Raw genomic sequence first — 15,338 nt, 5'->3', positions numbered from 1 at the left:
TCTGTGGTTTAACCCACAGCGCCACGCGCGTCCAATGATACCAAGGAGGATGACCTAAAAAAGGGCCAGATTTCCTCCAAAATGATTCCTACACGGGAATATAACTCAGCCAGGTGAGAACTGTTCAAGTGCGGAGCAGGCTCCCTCAGAAGGCGGACGCTCCTTTAAAGCAGAGATTGGATGACACTCTGTCGGGGATTCCTTCACTGTAACGCCCACCTTGCAGAGGATTGAACTCAATGAGAGTTGGGGTTCCCTTCGAACTCTGCAGTTCTATGATTCTAAAAGGGCAGCTCCAGCGAGAAAGCTTTTTCCAGACTTACAGAAGACCTCTGCTTTGAGCAGCATTCAACCCGTTTGGCAGTTCCCACTTCCCTATCTATCTCTCTATCTATCATCTATCTATCTCTCTATCTATCATCTATCTATCTCTCTATCTATCATCTATCTATCTCTCTATCTATCATCTATCTATCTATCTATCTATCTATCTATCTATCTATCTATCTATCATCTATCTATATCTATCTATCTATCTATCTATCTATCTATCTATCTATCTATCTATCTATCATCTACCTACTGGTATCTATCTATCTATCATCTATCTATTCTAATTTTATTAGTCTTTTAACATATCATTTTCAATAGTACTTAAACATACTTCTACATCTTATTCAATTTTTTTGACTTCCATCAGTCCTGTCTGAAAATTTTCCAACCTAATCTCTTAGTATGCATTTCTTATTTTCCGTACATTTCAAACTCATAACCAATATCTCTATCTTTTTCTACTTTGTAACAATTCATATATTTTCCCCCTACAAAACTTCTTGTAATCCTAGACATTAATAGACAAGATGTCAAACTGTTCTTATATGCAACAACTGCGGCAAGAGTACTGTTAGCCCAGAAATAGAAGCAAGAAGAAATTCCGACGAAAGAAGAATGGCAGACGAAATTAATGGACTATGCAGAATTGGACAAAATGACAGGAAGGATTCGAAACCTGCGGAACCAGAGATTTACAGAAGATTCGAAGAAGTATATGAATTATTTGAAGAGCAACTGTAACCCACTTCCCCATCTTGGGTACGTACCACGCTGATGAGCTGGGCCAATGATACCATCAGCTGCACAGTGACCAACTCGGATCCATTGGTGGCTGGGCGGATCAGCTTGTTGTACCGTGACGGATCCAGGAGATGTTCTACCAGCCGCTCTTCCGTGTCTGTGCCCAGGGTCCCTGCGTGGAGGTGGAGAAGGAAGCAGGCAGAGTAAAGCAAACACTGTTCAGAACGAACACAGAGCATACGCACAACAAGGCAGACATTCCTACTGTAATGTACTGAGTTGAATAGGATCCAGAATGCAGCAGTCTGATTGGTCCTAGAACAATAGGATCCAGAATTCAGCAGTCTGATTGGTCCACAGGAGCCACCCAATCCAGCTCCAGGTGGAAGTGAATCCGCAACCTGATTGGCCTACAGGAGAACTCCAGAATTAGCCAATCACGTGGGACCCATTGTGTAAATAATGTATATAAAGCAGACTGTTACGTTGTGGGTGAACATATCAGACGACACAGCGATTCTCCAAACAGCTCTTGTTTATTCACAGGTCAGAACAGAACTGAACTGAAGGGTTCAGTCAGCCTGCTTATATAGAGCTCCAGTACAACGTAACTGTAACAATTTTCTAAAACTATCCAATCACTGAACGTCACTTTCGATCCTTTATTTGCATAACTATCTACAGTATCCCCCTGCTGGCCCAGGGTGAGAACTTCAGTACATAACACAGACATTCTGTGGGAACTTCCATTCCTCCTCACCACTATGAGCTGAATAAAGAGCATGAAATCCACTATTGACTCCAAGTATATTTCACCAGAGAGCCATACAGCTTCCTAAATCAGGATGTTCAGTGATTGGTATTCAGACACTGACTGCCTATTAATATGCAGGTTTCGTTGAGCTACCGTGGCTGTATTAAATATCAGTGAGCCTCCCTCTCGTTCAGTGTCTCCTCTTTTTAAGAAACTTTTTTTTTTTAAGATTAAAAGTTTACAGTCACATATCGAATGTACAACATGGAAATAAGATTCCAAGGAATCTCTTGGACTTTCCTCCTCCCCTTTGTGGGTCCTGTTGTTAATCATCTTTCATGTATCTTTTATGACAATCCACATCTTTTACATCTCCACTGTGTCCAAAATTCACCCTTAAACGACAAGTGATATTCTAATCCTAGTAACAATTTTAACTGTTTACAATGTTTTTTTTAAAGATAGGTTAGATAGATAGTTTATTCATTACGATCGGAGACCAGCTTATAAAACACACTTGGGGGTACAACCCAAGAAGGAAAACAAACATTTAAAACAATGTAAAAGATAGGTTATACATTTCCCCCATTCCTTATTAAAATTTTGGTCTTCCTGTTTTCTTATTCTTCCGTTCATTTTAGCCATTTCCACACAATCCATCAACTTGATGGATCTGCTGTCCTTCTCTGGTAGGGACTTTCTCTTCTAGTTCCATCTCTTCTTCTAGTTCAGTGTTTCCAAAACTTGGGCCTCCAGCTGTCGTTGGACTACAACTCCCATCATCCCTAGCTAGCAGGACCAGTGGCAAGGAATGATGGGAGTTGTAGTCCAACAACAGCTGGAGACTCAAGAATGGGAAACTCTATTCCCTTTTCCTCAAGACACCTTTCGGTCCCATCTTGTGACAGAAACGGCCCTAAGCCAATGAACATTTGTACGAAAAAGGACTATTTGGGGGAGGGATTCAGGGCTCCGTCCTGAACCTCTCTCTTTTTTTAAAAAAAATAATTTTTATTAAGGTTTTTACATTACAAAAAATGAAAAAAGCAAAAAAGCAAAAATATCGAATAAAAATTGTTAAAAACAATCATTCTTTTCATCTCCTTATTTTTCATTTACTTGTTTCTCAGACCTCCTCATACCACCGTTTTTTTGTATTCCAAATCAAATTATTAATTCAACAATTTCTTTCCCTCTTTTTGCTACCCAAATCTTATTCTTAAATTATTACAATCTTAAATTTTTACTTAAATAAACCCATTTTCTCATATTCTTTTAACCCATTACAGCTAGAAACCACTTAGTTCCAATCCAACATTATTCTAAAATTCATTAATTTTACAATATCTCTGTAAATAGTCTTTAAATTTCTTCCAATCTTCTTCCACTGACTCTTCTCCCTGGTCTGGATCCTGCCGGTCATTTCCGCCAATTCCATGTAGTCCATCACCTCGTCCTGAATCTCTCTTTCTCTCTCTCTTTCCTCTCCATGAGGAGCTCCCCTGACCACAAGCAACAGCCTCTCAAGCAGGCTCGCTTCCAAGCCAGCTTCCTGATGGATAGCTAATCCCCAGGCATTTATGAGCCCATTTGGGCAGGCTGTTAAAATGTCACCAGCTCTTAGCTTGCTCAGAATTACGGCCTGCCCTGATCCAGCAGCCCTTGAGCAGAGCCAAGGCTGCAGCTGAGTAGGCACGGAGGCTGTGTGCGTCTTGCTCTTCCAGTCTCCGAATCCACGCATGGCACCAGAGCCAATAAGGACGCGGGTGGCGCTGTGGGTTAAACAATAGAGCCTAGGGCTTGCCGATCAGAAGATCAGCGGTTCGAATCCCCATGACGGGGTGAGCTCCCGTTGCTCGGTCCCTGCTCCTGCCAACCTAGCAGTTTAAAAGCACGTCAAAGTGCAAGTAGATAAATAGGTACCGCTCCGGCGGGAAGGTAAACAGCATTTCCGTGCGTTGCTCTGGTTCGCCAGAAGCGGCTTAGTCATGCTGCCCACATGACCTGGAAGCTGTACGCCGGCTCCCTCGGCCAGTAAAGCGAGATGAGCGCCACAACCCCAGAGTGGTTCGCGACTGGACCTAATGGTCAGGGGTCCCTTTACCTTTATGCCCTTGTAATTCCAAGCAACTGACATTCAGTAGCATTGCCACCTCTGACTGTAGCCTTTACCTGATCTTTCACGCATTTGTCTAAACCTACTGTACATAACTCCTGCCAACCTAGCAGTTCGAAAGCACATCAGTGCAAGTAGATCAATAGGTACCGCTCCGGCGGGAAGGTAAACGGCATTTCCGTGCGCTGCTCTGGTTCTCCAGCTTCCGGGTCATGTGGCCAGCATGACTAAGCCACTTCTGGAGAACCAGAGCAGCGCACGGAAATGCCGTTTACCCGGAAGCTGTACGAACCGCAACCCCAGAGTCGGCCACGACTGGACCTAATGGTCAGGGGTCCCTTTAGCTTACCAGAGCCGATGGTCAGTGGAGCCGGCTCGCTCGAATTTTGTCCCCTCCACCTAAGACTAGGGAGGAGGAAGGTGACGGACAGTGTCACCCCATGAACTGGGAGTAAGTGGGAAGGCAGCCAGGTGGGGAGTTGACTGAAGGCAGGCAGAAGTTCTTGAGGTAAAGCCTGAATCGACCAGCCTTCATTGTGGCTGCAGCATTCTCTGAGTCAGGTCCCACCTATGATTATCAACTCTTTTTGTTTGTTTCTTCCTGGCCTCCTTTTGCCTTTAGCTGCTGGATAACAGGCTGAAAGCCAACAGGTCAAGCTGGACCTGGTTTGGTGGTACATAGCAAGGGCCACCAGCCAAATTTTCTTCCCAGATGTCACAAAGGAGGCCTATTTCAAAAATATCGTTCCTAACTCTCTGCACCTCCTTCTTCAACACGGTAATATTCTTGTCGTTCCTGTATGTGTGCCTATATCCCCACACTTGGTGTTGGTTGCGGTTTTGATGAGTTGAGTGTGTGTGCCTTTTAACTCTGAAAGCCCTTTTAGCCTCGCGCACAAAGACCACTTAAAAACAACCACACGCCGTAAGGATGAGCACATCTAAAAGGAAGCCATCAGAAATGCATTAAAACGGCAGTATAAATAGAATTTGAAAGGCCAGCTGCATCAGGACTCCTCTCCCTCTACTGCCACCAGGTAGCAGTCATTCTAGCAGGCTACGTCAGTGGGAGAGACGAGAAAGGACATCAGCTGAAAGGCCAGCTCTGAGCTGCTTCCATTCCAGCTCCTCATGATAAGAGTTCCTGTTTCACTTCAAGAAATGGTGCCTGAGTTTACTTCTTTCCTCTTCCCTGCTTGTTGCCTTTTCCTTTTGTGCTGTCGCTTTTAGGCCTGCGGGCAGGGAAGGCCTTGTTTTAATTTGTAGTCCACAAACTGCTCTGCGAGCCCTTTGGCTTAAAAAAGGGAGTCCAACCGCTCTAAGGGAGTCCAACTGGGACGCGGATGGCGCTGTGGTTTAAACCACAGAGCCTAGGGCTTGCCGATCAGAAGGTTGCTGGTTTCAATCCCCGCGACGGGGTGAGCTCCCATTGCTCGGTCCCTGCTCCTGCCAACCTAGCAGTTCGAAAGCACGTCAAAGTGCAAGTAGATAAATAGGTACCACTCCAGCGGGAAGGTAAACAGCATTTCCGTGGGCTGCTCTGGTTCGCCAGAAGCAGCTTTGTCATGCTGGCCACATGACCCGGAAGCTGTACGCCGGCTCCCTCGGCCAATAAAGCGAGATGAGCACCGCAACCCCAGAGTCGGCCACAACTGGACCTAACAGTCAGGGGTCCCTTTACCTTTAACTGCTCTAAATAAGTAACACTGAGCGGGGGCTGGGGGGGACCCTGATGGTTCTTATCTACTGTTAACATCTTTGCCAAACGGGACAGGCTCTGCCTGGTGTCTGAAAGAAAGCTATTAAAGGTATGCTCTTTGGCTGAGCAGGGATTTGAACCCAAGTCTGCATCCCGATCACTGAATCCTAACAATCTAACTGCTACACCACAATGGTTCTTTGTTTGTCTCCATTTTCATGCACTGGAACATAGGGTGGGGTATAAATAATTTATTAATAATAATAATAATAATAATAATTTGGATGACTGCTGCTGTTTTATATTTTGGGGTCTGTGAGGAGGGCTTCCAGTTCCCAAGCCCTGGCCTGTGGCCCATCGTCGAGGGCCTTCTGGCAGTTCCCTCATTGTGAGAAGCAAAGCTACAGGGAACCAGGCAGAGGGCCTTCTCGGTAGTGGTGCCCGCCCTGTGGGACACCCCCCCACCAGCTGTCAAAGAGATAAACAACTACCTAACATTTAGAAGACATCTGAAGGCAGCCCTGTTTAGGGAAGTTCTTAATGTGTGACATTTTAATGTATTTTTAATCTTTGTTGGAAGCCGCCCAGAGTGGCTGGGGATACCCAGCCAGATGGGCGGGGTACAAATAATATATTATTATTATTATTATTATTATTATTATTATTATTATTATTATCCTTCTTCTTCTTTGCCAAAGCTACACCAGTTGTGTTTCAGGTTTCTGCGAAAGGCATGGGGTGTCGCTGCTGGGGAGGTCCGGGGTGGGGAAAAGTGCAACTCTACCCACGGCCTTATCTCTCTGTCCCAGCGCACTGCGATCCGGACCTGCCCACCTCCCTTCCTTTCCTGCCGAGGCTGTGAATTGCAAACGCTTCTCCTCGCTCCCTTGACAGCTTAATTGCAATTTTGGGAGGTGGCTGACAGGCGTTGGAAAACAAGAAGCCTGACTTGAGTAAAGAGGTCGTTGGGAGGATCGATCGAAGGAGGGAGAGAGCGAGGGGATAATGTACTACTGTACAGAAAATATATTTTACGGCGGGGGGCGGGAGAGAGAGAGAGAGAGAGAGAGAGAGAGAGAGAGAGAGAGAGAGAGAGAGAGAGAGAGAGAGAGAGAGAGAGAGCATGTTTAGTTGGCCGCAGATCTCTGTGCCAACTTTGTCCTTGCGCCAGCATGGCTCAGGCAGGCAGCATCACTTGGGGGGCAGGATAACGATGGAGATATTCTTGGAGGTAGGGTGCCCTTGAGCCCAGAGTATCGTGTTTCCCTTTCTGATGGTGAGAGCCATTTGACAGAGGAAACACACTACATCATTGGAAGTTTTTAAACAGAGGTTGGATGGCCATCTGTCAGAGATTATTTAGCTGTGAATCCTGCCTTGAAGCGGGTTGGACTAGATGACCCATGAGGTCCCAGTTCTATGATTTTACTTTGGTAAATTCGATTTAATTGTCCTTTAACACCAATTCTGTTGGGATGGGGAACCTGCAGCCCTCCAAATGTATTATTATTATTATTATTATTATTATTATTATTATTATTATTACTGATAGATCAGTTGGTTAGAGCATGGTGCTGATAATACTGTGATGGCCTGGGACTGGGACTGGGACTCGGAACCAGAGGAGACTCAAGTCTGCACCAGATCCTCTGCCTCAGGCATCATCTGAACCAAGCCTGGGGCCTGATCCTGAAGAGTCCCAGTCTGCACAGGTTCCCCTGCAGCAAACACCAGCTGGGCCGAGTCAGGGGCCTGAGCCTGCCCTGGCTCCAGATGCGGGGATTCCCTCGTTGCTCCAGCTGGGCCATCACTTACAGCTGCTCCACTACCGGTTGGGTCAGGGGAGGCTGAGGCGGCCTCTGGGTCTAGTAACCCACCGACGTCTCCCGAGCTGCAGAGACTGAGGTCTGAGAGAAGGAGAGACCTGAGTACTCGCAGGAGGAGTGCTCGCCTTCGGGCAAAACAGGGAGGTGAGTTGTCGGGGGATCAGGACCGGCCGCTACCCCAACAAAGATAAAAGGCTGTTAGATCCTGCCCCAGGTAGTGGGAGCAACATTTCTGTATGCTAGATCCTGCCCCTGTCCTTGCCTGGTATCCTGCCTCGTGTCCTGCCTTGGCCCTGTCGGACTGACTCCCAGCAGAACCTTTGGATTCTGGTCTGGTCCTGGACTGCGTTTCATGGGTTACCCCCAGGCCCAGCACAAATACCAAGTTTGTAGGTTTGATCCCCAAATCGGACAGCTGCATATTCCGGCATTGCAGGGGTTTGGACTACTTACGATTCTCAGGGTCCCTTACAACTCTACAATTCCACGATGATGATTTAAACTTATTGCCGCCTTCTCACCATCAGGTCCCAGGACAGCTCCCAACAGTTTAAAATTAAATATTAAAAACTCTTAAGCCAGGATCAAACCATACTTTACAGTGGCGTAGCGTGGGTTGTCAGCACCCGGGGCAAGGCAAGTAATTTGCACCCCCTAACCCGTGAATTTGCGCCCCCTAACCCCCAGATGTTGCGCCCGGTGCGGGAGGCCCCCCCTGCACCCCCCACGCTACGCCACTGATACTTTATTATTCCAGCTTTTGAGCTAACCATCATTTACAACTACGTTTATCATCCCTGACCATTAGGCAAGCTGGCTGGGGCTGATGGGTCCAAAGATATCAGGTGGGCCAGAGGTTCCCCATCACAGCTGTAAAGCGGTACCTTGGTTCTCAAATGCCTTGGGTCTCAAACGCCGAAAACCTGGAACTAAATGTTCCAGTTTTTGAACGTTTTCCGGAAGCCGAAATCCAATGCGGTTGTCAGCTATTGTTTCTGGGGCGCCTGCACCAATCAGAAGCTGCGTCTTGGTTTTCGAACATTTCGGAAGTCAAACGGACTTCTGGAATGGACTAAGTCTGGCACTTTGGTTTTTGCTATTTATTTTGTGTTTTTGTTTTTGTGGCTTTTTCAGTTAATTTGTTTTTGTGGCTGTGTGGAACCCAGTTCAGCTACTGATTGACTAATCTGTGTGACTGTGGGAATGGATAAAAGCCCCCCCTCCAAACAATGACTATCATCGGTGCAAGTAAGAAAAAATAATGATTTTAATTTTTATCATCTGCAGTACTGTCTTATTTTATAGTACAGTACATTGATTATTAGGGACGCGGGTGGCCCTGTGGGTTAAACCACAGAGCCTAGGACTTGCCGATCAGAAGGTCGGCGGTTCAAATCCCCGCAACGGAGTGAGCTCCCGTTGCTCGGTCCCTGCTCCTGCCAACCTAGCAGTTCAAAAGCACACCAAAGTGCAAGTAGGTAAACGGCATTTCCGTGCGCTGCTCTGGTTCGCCAGAAGCGGCTTAGTCATGCTGGCCACATGACCCGGAAGCTGTACACCGGCTCCCTCGGCCAATAAAGTGAGATGAGCGCCGCAACCCCAGAGTCGGCCACGACTGGACCTAATGGACAGGGGGCCCTTTACCTTTACATATTGCTTCCATTTTATGGATCCATGGTCTCATTAGAAAGTAAAATTCATGTTAAATTGCTGTTTTAGGGGTCGTTTTTAAAAGTCTGGAACGGATTAAGCCATTTTGCATTACTTTCTATGGGAAAGTGCGCCTTGGTTTTGGAATGCTTTGGTTTTGGAACAGACTTCCAGAATGGATTAAGTTTGAGAACCAATGTACCACTGTAACACAAAGACCAAACAATTGTGACACCCTTCCAAGCTGATCGTAGCCTATCAGTTGTATCTTATAATCTCTCTCTCTCTCTCTCTCTCTCTCCCCCCCCCATTTTTGTTACTTATGTCAGATGGCAGCAAGTGGGCATGACCAGTCACTCTGGCAAACCACGCTAGCTTTGCCTTGGCAAGGTGGAATCTGCCTCTGCTTCTTCTATTCTTGGCAGACTGCTCGACAGTTTTGGCTGGATTCAAGCATCACAGCCAAAACAAGCCTTGTTTTTGTTTTTTACACCTGAACCTTTTGGGCACTTTCCAATGCAATGCTAAATGCTGCTGGCGTGAGCTGGAGGCTCCTGTCTTCCTCCCTCTTGTGGTGCCTCTGGGATGGAGAAGGTTCCACCTCTGCTTTTAAACTAGCCAGAGTTCCTTGTTATGCCAGAACTTAGGGAAACACTGGTTAGTTTAAACCAACTGGGTGGTCTACTCTCACCATCCCTAGCATGGCCAATAGTCAGGGATAATGAGAACTGGAGTCCAATAACATCTGGAGGGTTGAATGTTCCCCAACCCTGGTTTAAATGGAGAGAGAAGGAAATGTTCAGCAACTCAAGGATTGCAATTCCCTATGGATTGCCTTTGGGGCTACAGCCAAACAGAAAATTGGGCAGAGCAATGGATGTGACTCTTTACTGAGCTATGGCCCTTCCCTAAAACATAGGCACAGAGGAAGCTGCCTTATACCAAGTCAGACCATTGGATTCATCTTGGCTCAGTACTGTTTACACTGACTGGCAGCAGCTCTCCCGGATTTCAGGCAGGGGCCCTTCTTCCACCCTACCTGGAACTGCCAGGGTTTGAACCTGGGACCTTCTGCAACAAGTAGATGCTGTACCACTGAGCGATGGCACTCATAGAACATTGGCAACAAGATTAGAGAAAAGAGATCGCTGTGTTTTGTGCCTGGAAGATGGGAGCTGTGGGGAAAAGCATTGGGTGAGTGGTCCATGATTCATATCTTGCTTCCTTTCATAACACATCACACCCGATGCATAATGAATGGTGCAAGCTTGCCCATGAAGTCATGCGTTGTTGCTGCATAGGGGCTGGGGTTTGGTGAGTGGGGGAAAGAAGGGAGGCAGAAAGAGATCCGAAGAATTATATGGAAAGGGACAATAATGTGGGTGGAGTTTGGGAATCCAAAGGGTATATAAATATAGTTTGTTTTATTTTTACTTTGTTTTGCTATTGGCATGGAAATTGGGAAAGACGTGGAAGGGAAATTTTGGTCGACTTTAGGAAAAATGTTTAAAATGTTTAAGAAAAAATAATGAGGTATAAATATTGATGTGTAAATTTGGTTAAGTTAAAATTGATCTTTTTTTAAATGGCTAAATTAAATGAAAATAAGGTTCGTAAATATAAATTGAGGAAATGGAAGAAAGAAGAAAAATAAAATAAAATAATAATATGTTAGAATAGATTAAATTAAGTTAAAATGGAGAAGTAAATTAAGGATTTGCTGAACCAATAATTTAAATTGGAATACAAGAAGGGGAGGGGTGAGGAGGTCTGAGAAACAAGTTAAAAGAAAATAAGTATTTGAACTTTCAGGTGTTTTAAATTGTTTTTATTTTTAAGTTTTGGATTTTTGTATCTTTTTTGTTTATTTTTGTCTTTGTTGTTATATGTGTTGTTCCTTTTTGAAAATGCTAATAAATATTCATTTTTTAAAAAAAGATAATGTAAAGATAGAATGTTGTTTATGGGATTTCAGCAGTGGGGCTCGGAAGGTCATGCAAGGGCAGCCCAGACCCCTCGAGGCTCACAGAAGACCTGCCTGTCACTCAGCACCCTTCTCTACTCCATCTTCCTTTCATTGCTCTACATGTGAATCCAATATTTCTCTCTCTTTAACATAGGAAATAAGGAAACTGAGGACCTCCAGATGTTGCTGTGCTACAGCTCCCATCATCCCAGACTTCCTGGGCCTGATGGGAGTTAGAGTCCAGATGGCCCCAACTTCCCCATCCTTGCGAATGAGAGAAAGAAGAGTTGTAAAGACCTCTTCTCTTCAGGAGCGAGTCTCCTCTAAAGCAGAGGTTGGGAACTATGGGCCCAGGGGCCATACGCATCCCTCGGGGCTTCCCTGGGCCCCTCCTCAACCTGCACACCCACCTATGCCACACCCCTCACTCACCCTGCTTGGCTTGGGGTTATTCCCCTGGCTATAATGTGTCCTTGACCTCTGATAATGCTTCTTCCTTGCTGAACGGAGGACAGAGAAGTGTGTCTATGAAGACTCACCTACTGGTCATTGGTAAAATCAGCCACCTTTAAAAAAGTAGTTACATAGAAACAAATAACCTTGATCTATTCAGGAATGGGGAAACTGTGGTCTTCTAGACACCACTGGACTCCGGTTTCCATCATCCCTGACCACTGGTCAGGCAGAATGGCACTGATGGGGAATTCAGCAACATCTGGAAGGACAAAGGCTACCCAGTACTGGACTGATTGGGTAAACATTGCAATAATGATGCTTGCTGTTGCTTAGTACAGTGGTACCTCGGGTTACAGACACTTCAGGTTACAGACTCCACTATCCCAGAAATAGTACCTCGGGTTAAGAACTTTGCTTCAGGATGAGAACAGAAATCGTGCTCCGGCGGCAGCAGGAGGCCCCACTAGCTAAAGTGGTGCTTCAGGTTAAGAACAGTTTCAGGTTAAGAACGGACCTCCAGAACGAATTAAGTTCTTAACCCAAGGTACCACTGTACATGTATAGAATATTTCACATGGGCAAAGTCTGTTGCATACCTAAAGCAATCCTTATGGCAGTCTTGCAGAGCAGACTAGGGAAAATGTTATTTCCCCTAATTGACGGGTGGGAGGGGCGGTGCTGTAGCAGAGAGGTGGGGAATGGTACCTGTGGATGAGCTGGCAATGGCCTCAGCTGCTTAGCCACCAGGGACCCTGGAGTCCTTTGGAGTCTGAATGCTGGAGGCTAGCAGTAACTCACAAGTAACTGTGGTTCATCCGTCTTCCTCGCTGCTGCTGCTGCTCTGTGCAGCTCTCCTGCGTGACAGGGCTGGAATTCCCTCTGAGAGTTAACTATACATACCGCACACACACATACACCCAACTACATGATTAACTGTGATTCCTCTTGGCATGCATGAGAGAGGAAAGGATGTTAAGTTGCCCTTCTACAATGCACACACGGAATGGATTTGCCTGCCAGAACAGGCATTGCAAATTCCAATTTACCTACACAATGTTTATAAAGTTCTGCTTGCGTGAGCATCATCTGATCCTCTGCAGGAATGTGACAGAAGTTTATAAGATCAGGAGTGATGTGATGTTGCAGAGAATGTAGTGTGAAATGTTTCTCTCTCTCTCTTTTTCTCTCTCTACTTCCACCACTCCTCCCTCAAATCACTATCCCTTGAAATGGGCTAGGTAGGCATTTCCTGTTAAGAGAAATGGCTGGATTTCCTTTTAGAGCAGGTAGGGGGAACATGCGGCCCTCCAGGTGTTTCTGGTCTTCAACTCCCATCATTCCTGACCATTGGCCATGCTGCCTGGCGCTGATGGGAGTTGGAGTCTGACAACATCTCGATGGCCGCATGTGCATTTAATATGTGATCCCTGACGGGTTGGGACATGTGTCTAGGAAATAGGTTGGTAGCTTCTGGCCCTCCTGATGTTGCTGGACTCCAGCTCATCATCATTCCTGACCATTGGCCACGCTAGCTGGTGCTGATGGGAGTTGGAATCCAAGAATTTATGGAGAACCAAACATTCCCCATTCCTTGTCTAATAAATAACCTAAAGAATTCTGCTCTGTGGCTTTGTTTAAGACAGTCTGATGGACACACAGGGTGCTTCTCTGTTGAATTCAGTGTCAAGGTTGCTCTACTCCACAATAGGAGATGGATCGTGTTCATGGAGAACAAGACTTTGGGCATTTCATTAGCTAGAAAATGTTGTGTGTGAGGCATCTATAAGGGGAGGGTATATACAGGTTAACACAAAACAGCAAGAACCTAAATGCAAGGCATCTAATTTATCTACTGGAAGCTGCAGAATACCCAGATGTTAAACCCGCTGCCTTGAGAGAGTCCACCCTCTCTGGATGATCCCTCATTTTAAATATTGTGGGGTGGTTTTTGTTTTTAATGAATATCTCACTCCCCCTGCAATTCACCTCAAACCAGCTTGCAATTAAAAACACACACAAGTAAACATTATGTATTAAAAGAAACCCATCACAGCAACAGCCAAATTATTCCAGGCCTGTAAGGCCCAGCTTGTGCAACTGCACCATTCAGGTACTTAGTAAAGGGCCCCTTCTGCAACAGGAGTGGGGGGCCTGTGCCCATCAAGGCATGGTTGGACAATGATTCCCATCACCCCGACTGTCAGCCAGGCTGGCCAGAGATGGTGGGAGCTGGAGTCCAGCGATGTCAGGAAGACTGCAAGCTCCCATCCCCTACTCAACACTGTCTGCAACTGCCGTACAACTGTCCTCTCATAGAAGTCTTGCAAGAACCCGACACCCAGTGGAGGCTGGTCAATTAGGGCACTGCCCCACCAAGCTTAGTGTGCCCCCACCTGCCTGCCTTTTGACTCATAACCAGGCCGGGGTTGGCCCTGCCTGTTGGCACCCTTAGTCTCAGTGATGCCCCTTGCAGAACTCAGCAGGGAAGAGGGGGATGGGGACAAAACTATAATCAGTTAGCTCTTCCTGTCATTGGCTCTGGCTCCGCCTACTGCCGGGCTCCCTGCCTTCCGCCCCACCAGCCCCAATGAGCACCAGCCACCAAAGCCAATAACAGCCAGATCATCTAGTGCTCCTATCAACCTCTCATCCATCTTCATATCACTCAGAAGATCCCCCGGCGTTTGCTGGTTTTCCCCTTCTCCCTCTCTTCTTGTTTCCTTCTCTCTCTCTCATCGTCATCGTGCCTGGGGTTATGAACTTTCCTGCAGCTGCCCCTTGCTGGAAGACAGATGGAGCTAGGTGGACTGTCAGACAGAGCCAGTCCCATGGAGTTTCCCTGGGGCTATCCTCCAGCTGTAAACAGTCGTGCCTAAGGAGAACCTAATCTCAGCCCCCATTCTGCTGCCCCACTCCGCAGCCTCTTTCGCCTTGCCTAGTGCGGTTCCTCGGATGGAGGATGGGCAGATAAATGACCTTCCCAGATTCCCCCCTCCCGTTTTTCCCCCCTTTCCTTTTTTCTTTTTGAGGAGAGGGAAACTTCAGCATGAGTTGGCCTGTTGAGATGGAAGTCGCCTTGCCCACCCTAAGTACTGGTTATGCAGGAGCTGGACGGGGCTTTCTGGCTTCCCCGCTAAGCCATCGGCGGCCTGTCAAATCTCTGCCCAGCTGAGTAACTGACGTATTTTTCAAGAGCATCATTTGGAGACACAATAAAAATAGAAGCTCGTACTCGCGACCGGCAGCGGCTCCCCTCCCTAGGAAGCCGAGAGGAGGAAAGGGCGCACTGTCTGATTCTAAACAAAGCCTCTGCTTTCATTTAGAGTAGGATGCTAGTCTTGGGGGAAAGAGAGCCCTAAACGCTATAGGGAAAGGAGGGGATTACACTTACTTCTCAAGATCCCAAGAAGGCAGAGGCAGATCAGAAGAGCCATTGAAGCGGGTGGGCGAGGAATCTTCTCCCTCAAAATAAATACATTGCCTCTGTCCTTACGCGTTCCACACACCCCCTCCAATATGGGGGGGTTACAATCCAAGTGGTGCAGGCGGTTCCGGCAGCTCCTAGGACTGAATGAGGTGTAGGTGTGTGTGTGTGTGTGGAGGTGGAGAGACTGCAGAGAATGGAGGCTTCTCCGAGTAGTTTGGGGGGGGGGCACCGCAATCTCTAACCCAGCCCAAGTTCCTTCTAAGTCGCCCCCACCTTTCGGCCGCTGTCCGTGGTGCTGAAGTCCAAGCCGGCGCTTCCTCTTTGGGGCAACGGCGCGCTCTCCGTGGTGCTGGAGCGCTTTGCCGCTGTC

At 46.9% G+C, this 15,338-nt stretch overlaps 1 protein-coding gene across 1 annotated transcript in view; it reads right to left on the bottom strand.

Moving 5' to 3' along the window:
- CHRNB2 (cholinergic receptor nicotinic beta 2 subunit) overlaps positions 1-15,089 on the bottom strand; it is a 32,257-nt gene extending 17,168 nt beyond the window's left edge. The window contains exons 1-2 of the mRNA XM_081891631.1: positions 14,933-15,089; positions 1,101-1,246 (exon numbers count right to left, since the gene is read on the bottom strand). Coding sequence (XP_081747757.1) covers positions 1,101-1,246; positions 14,933-14,975 — 189 coding nt within the window. The 5' untranslated portion in view covers positions 14,976-15,089. The remainder of the gene's footprint in view (positions 1-1,100; positions 1,247-14,932) is intronic.
- Positions 15,090-15,338: the final 249 nt, after the last annotated feature.

This window comes from Podarcis melisellensis, assembly GCF_964234715.1.
Source record: "Podarcis melisellensis genome assembly, chromosome: 16".
Lineage (NCBI taxonomy): Eukaryota > Metazoa > Chordata > Lepidosauria > Squamata > Lacertidae > Podarcis > Podarcis melisellensis.
The sequence above is the reverse complement of the archived record's forward strand: the minus strand, read 5'-3'. Positions and strand labels throughout refer to the sequence as shown.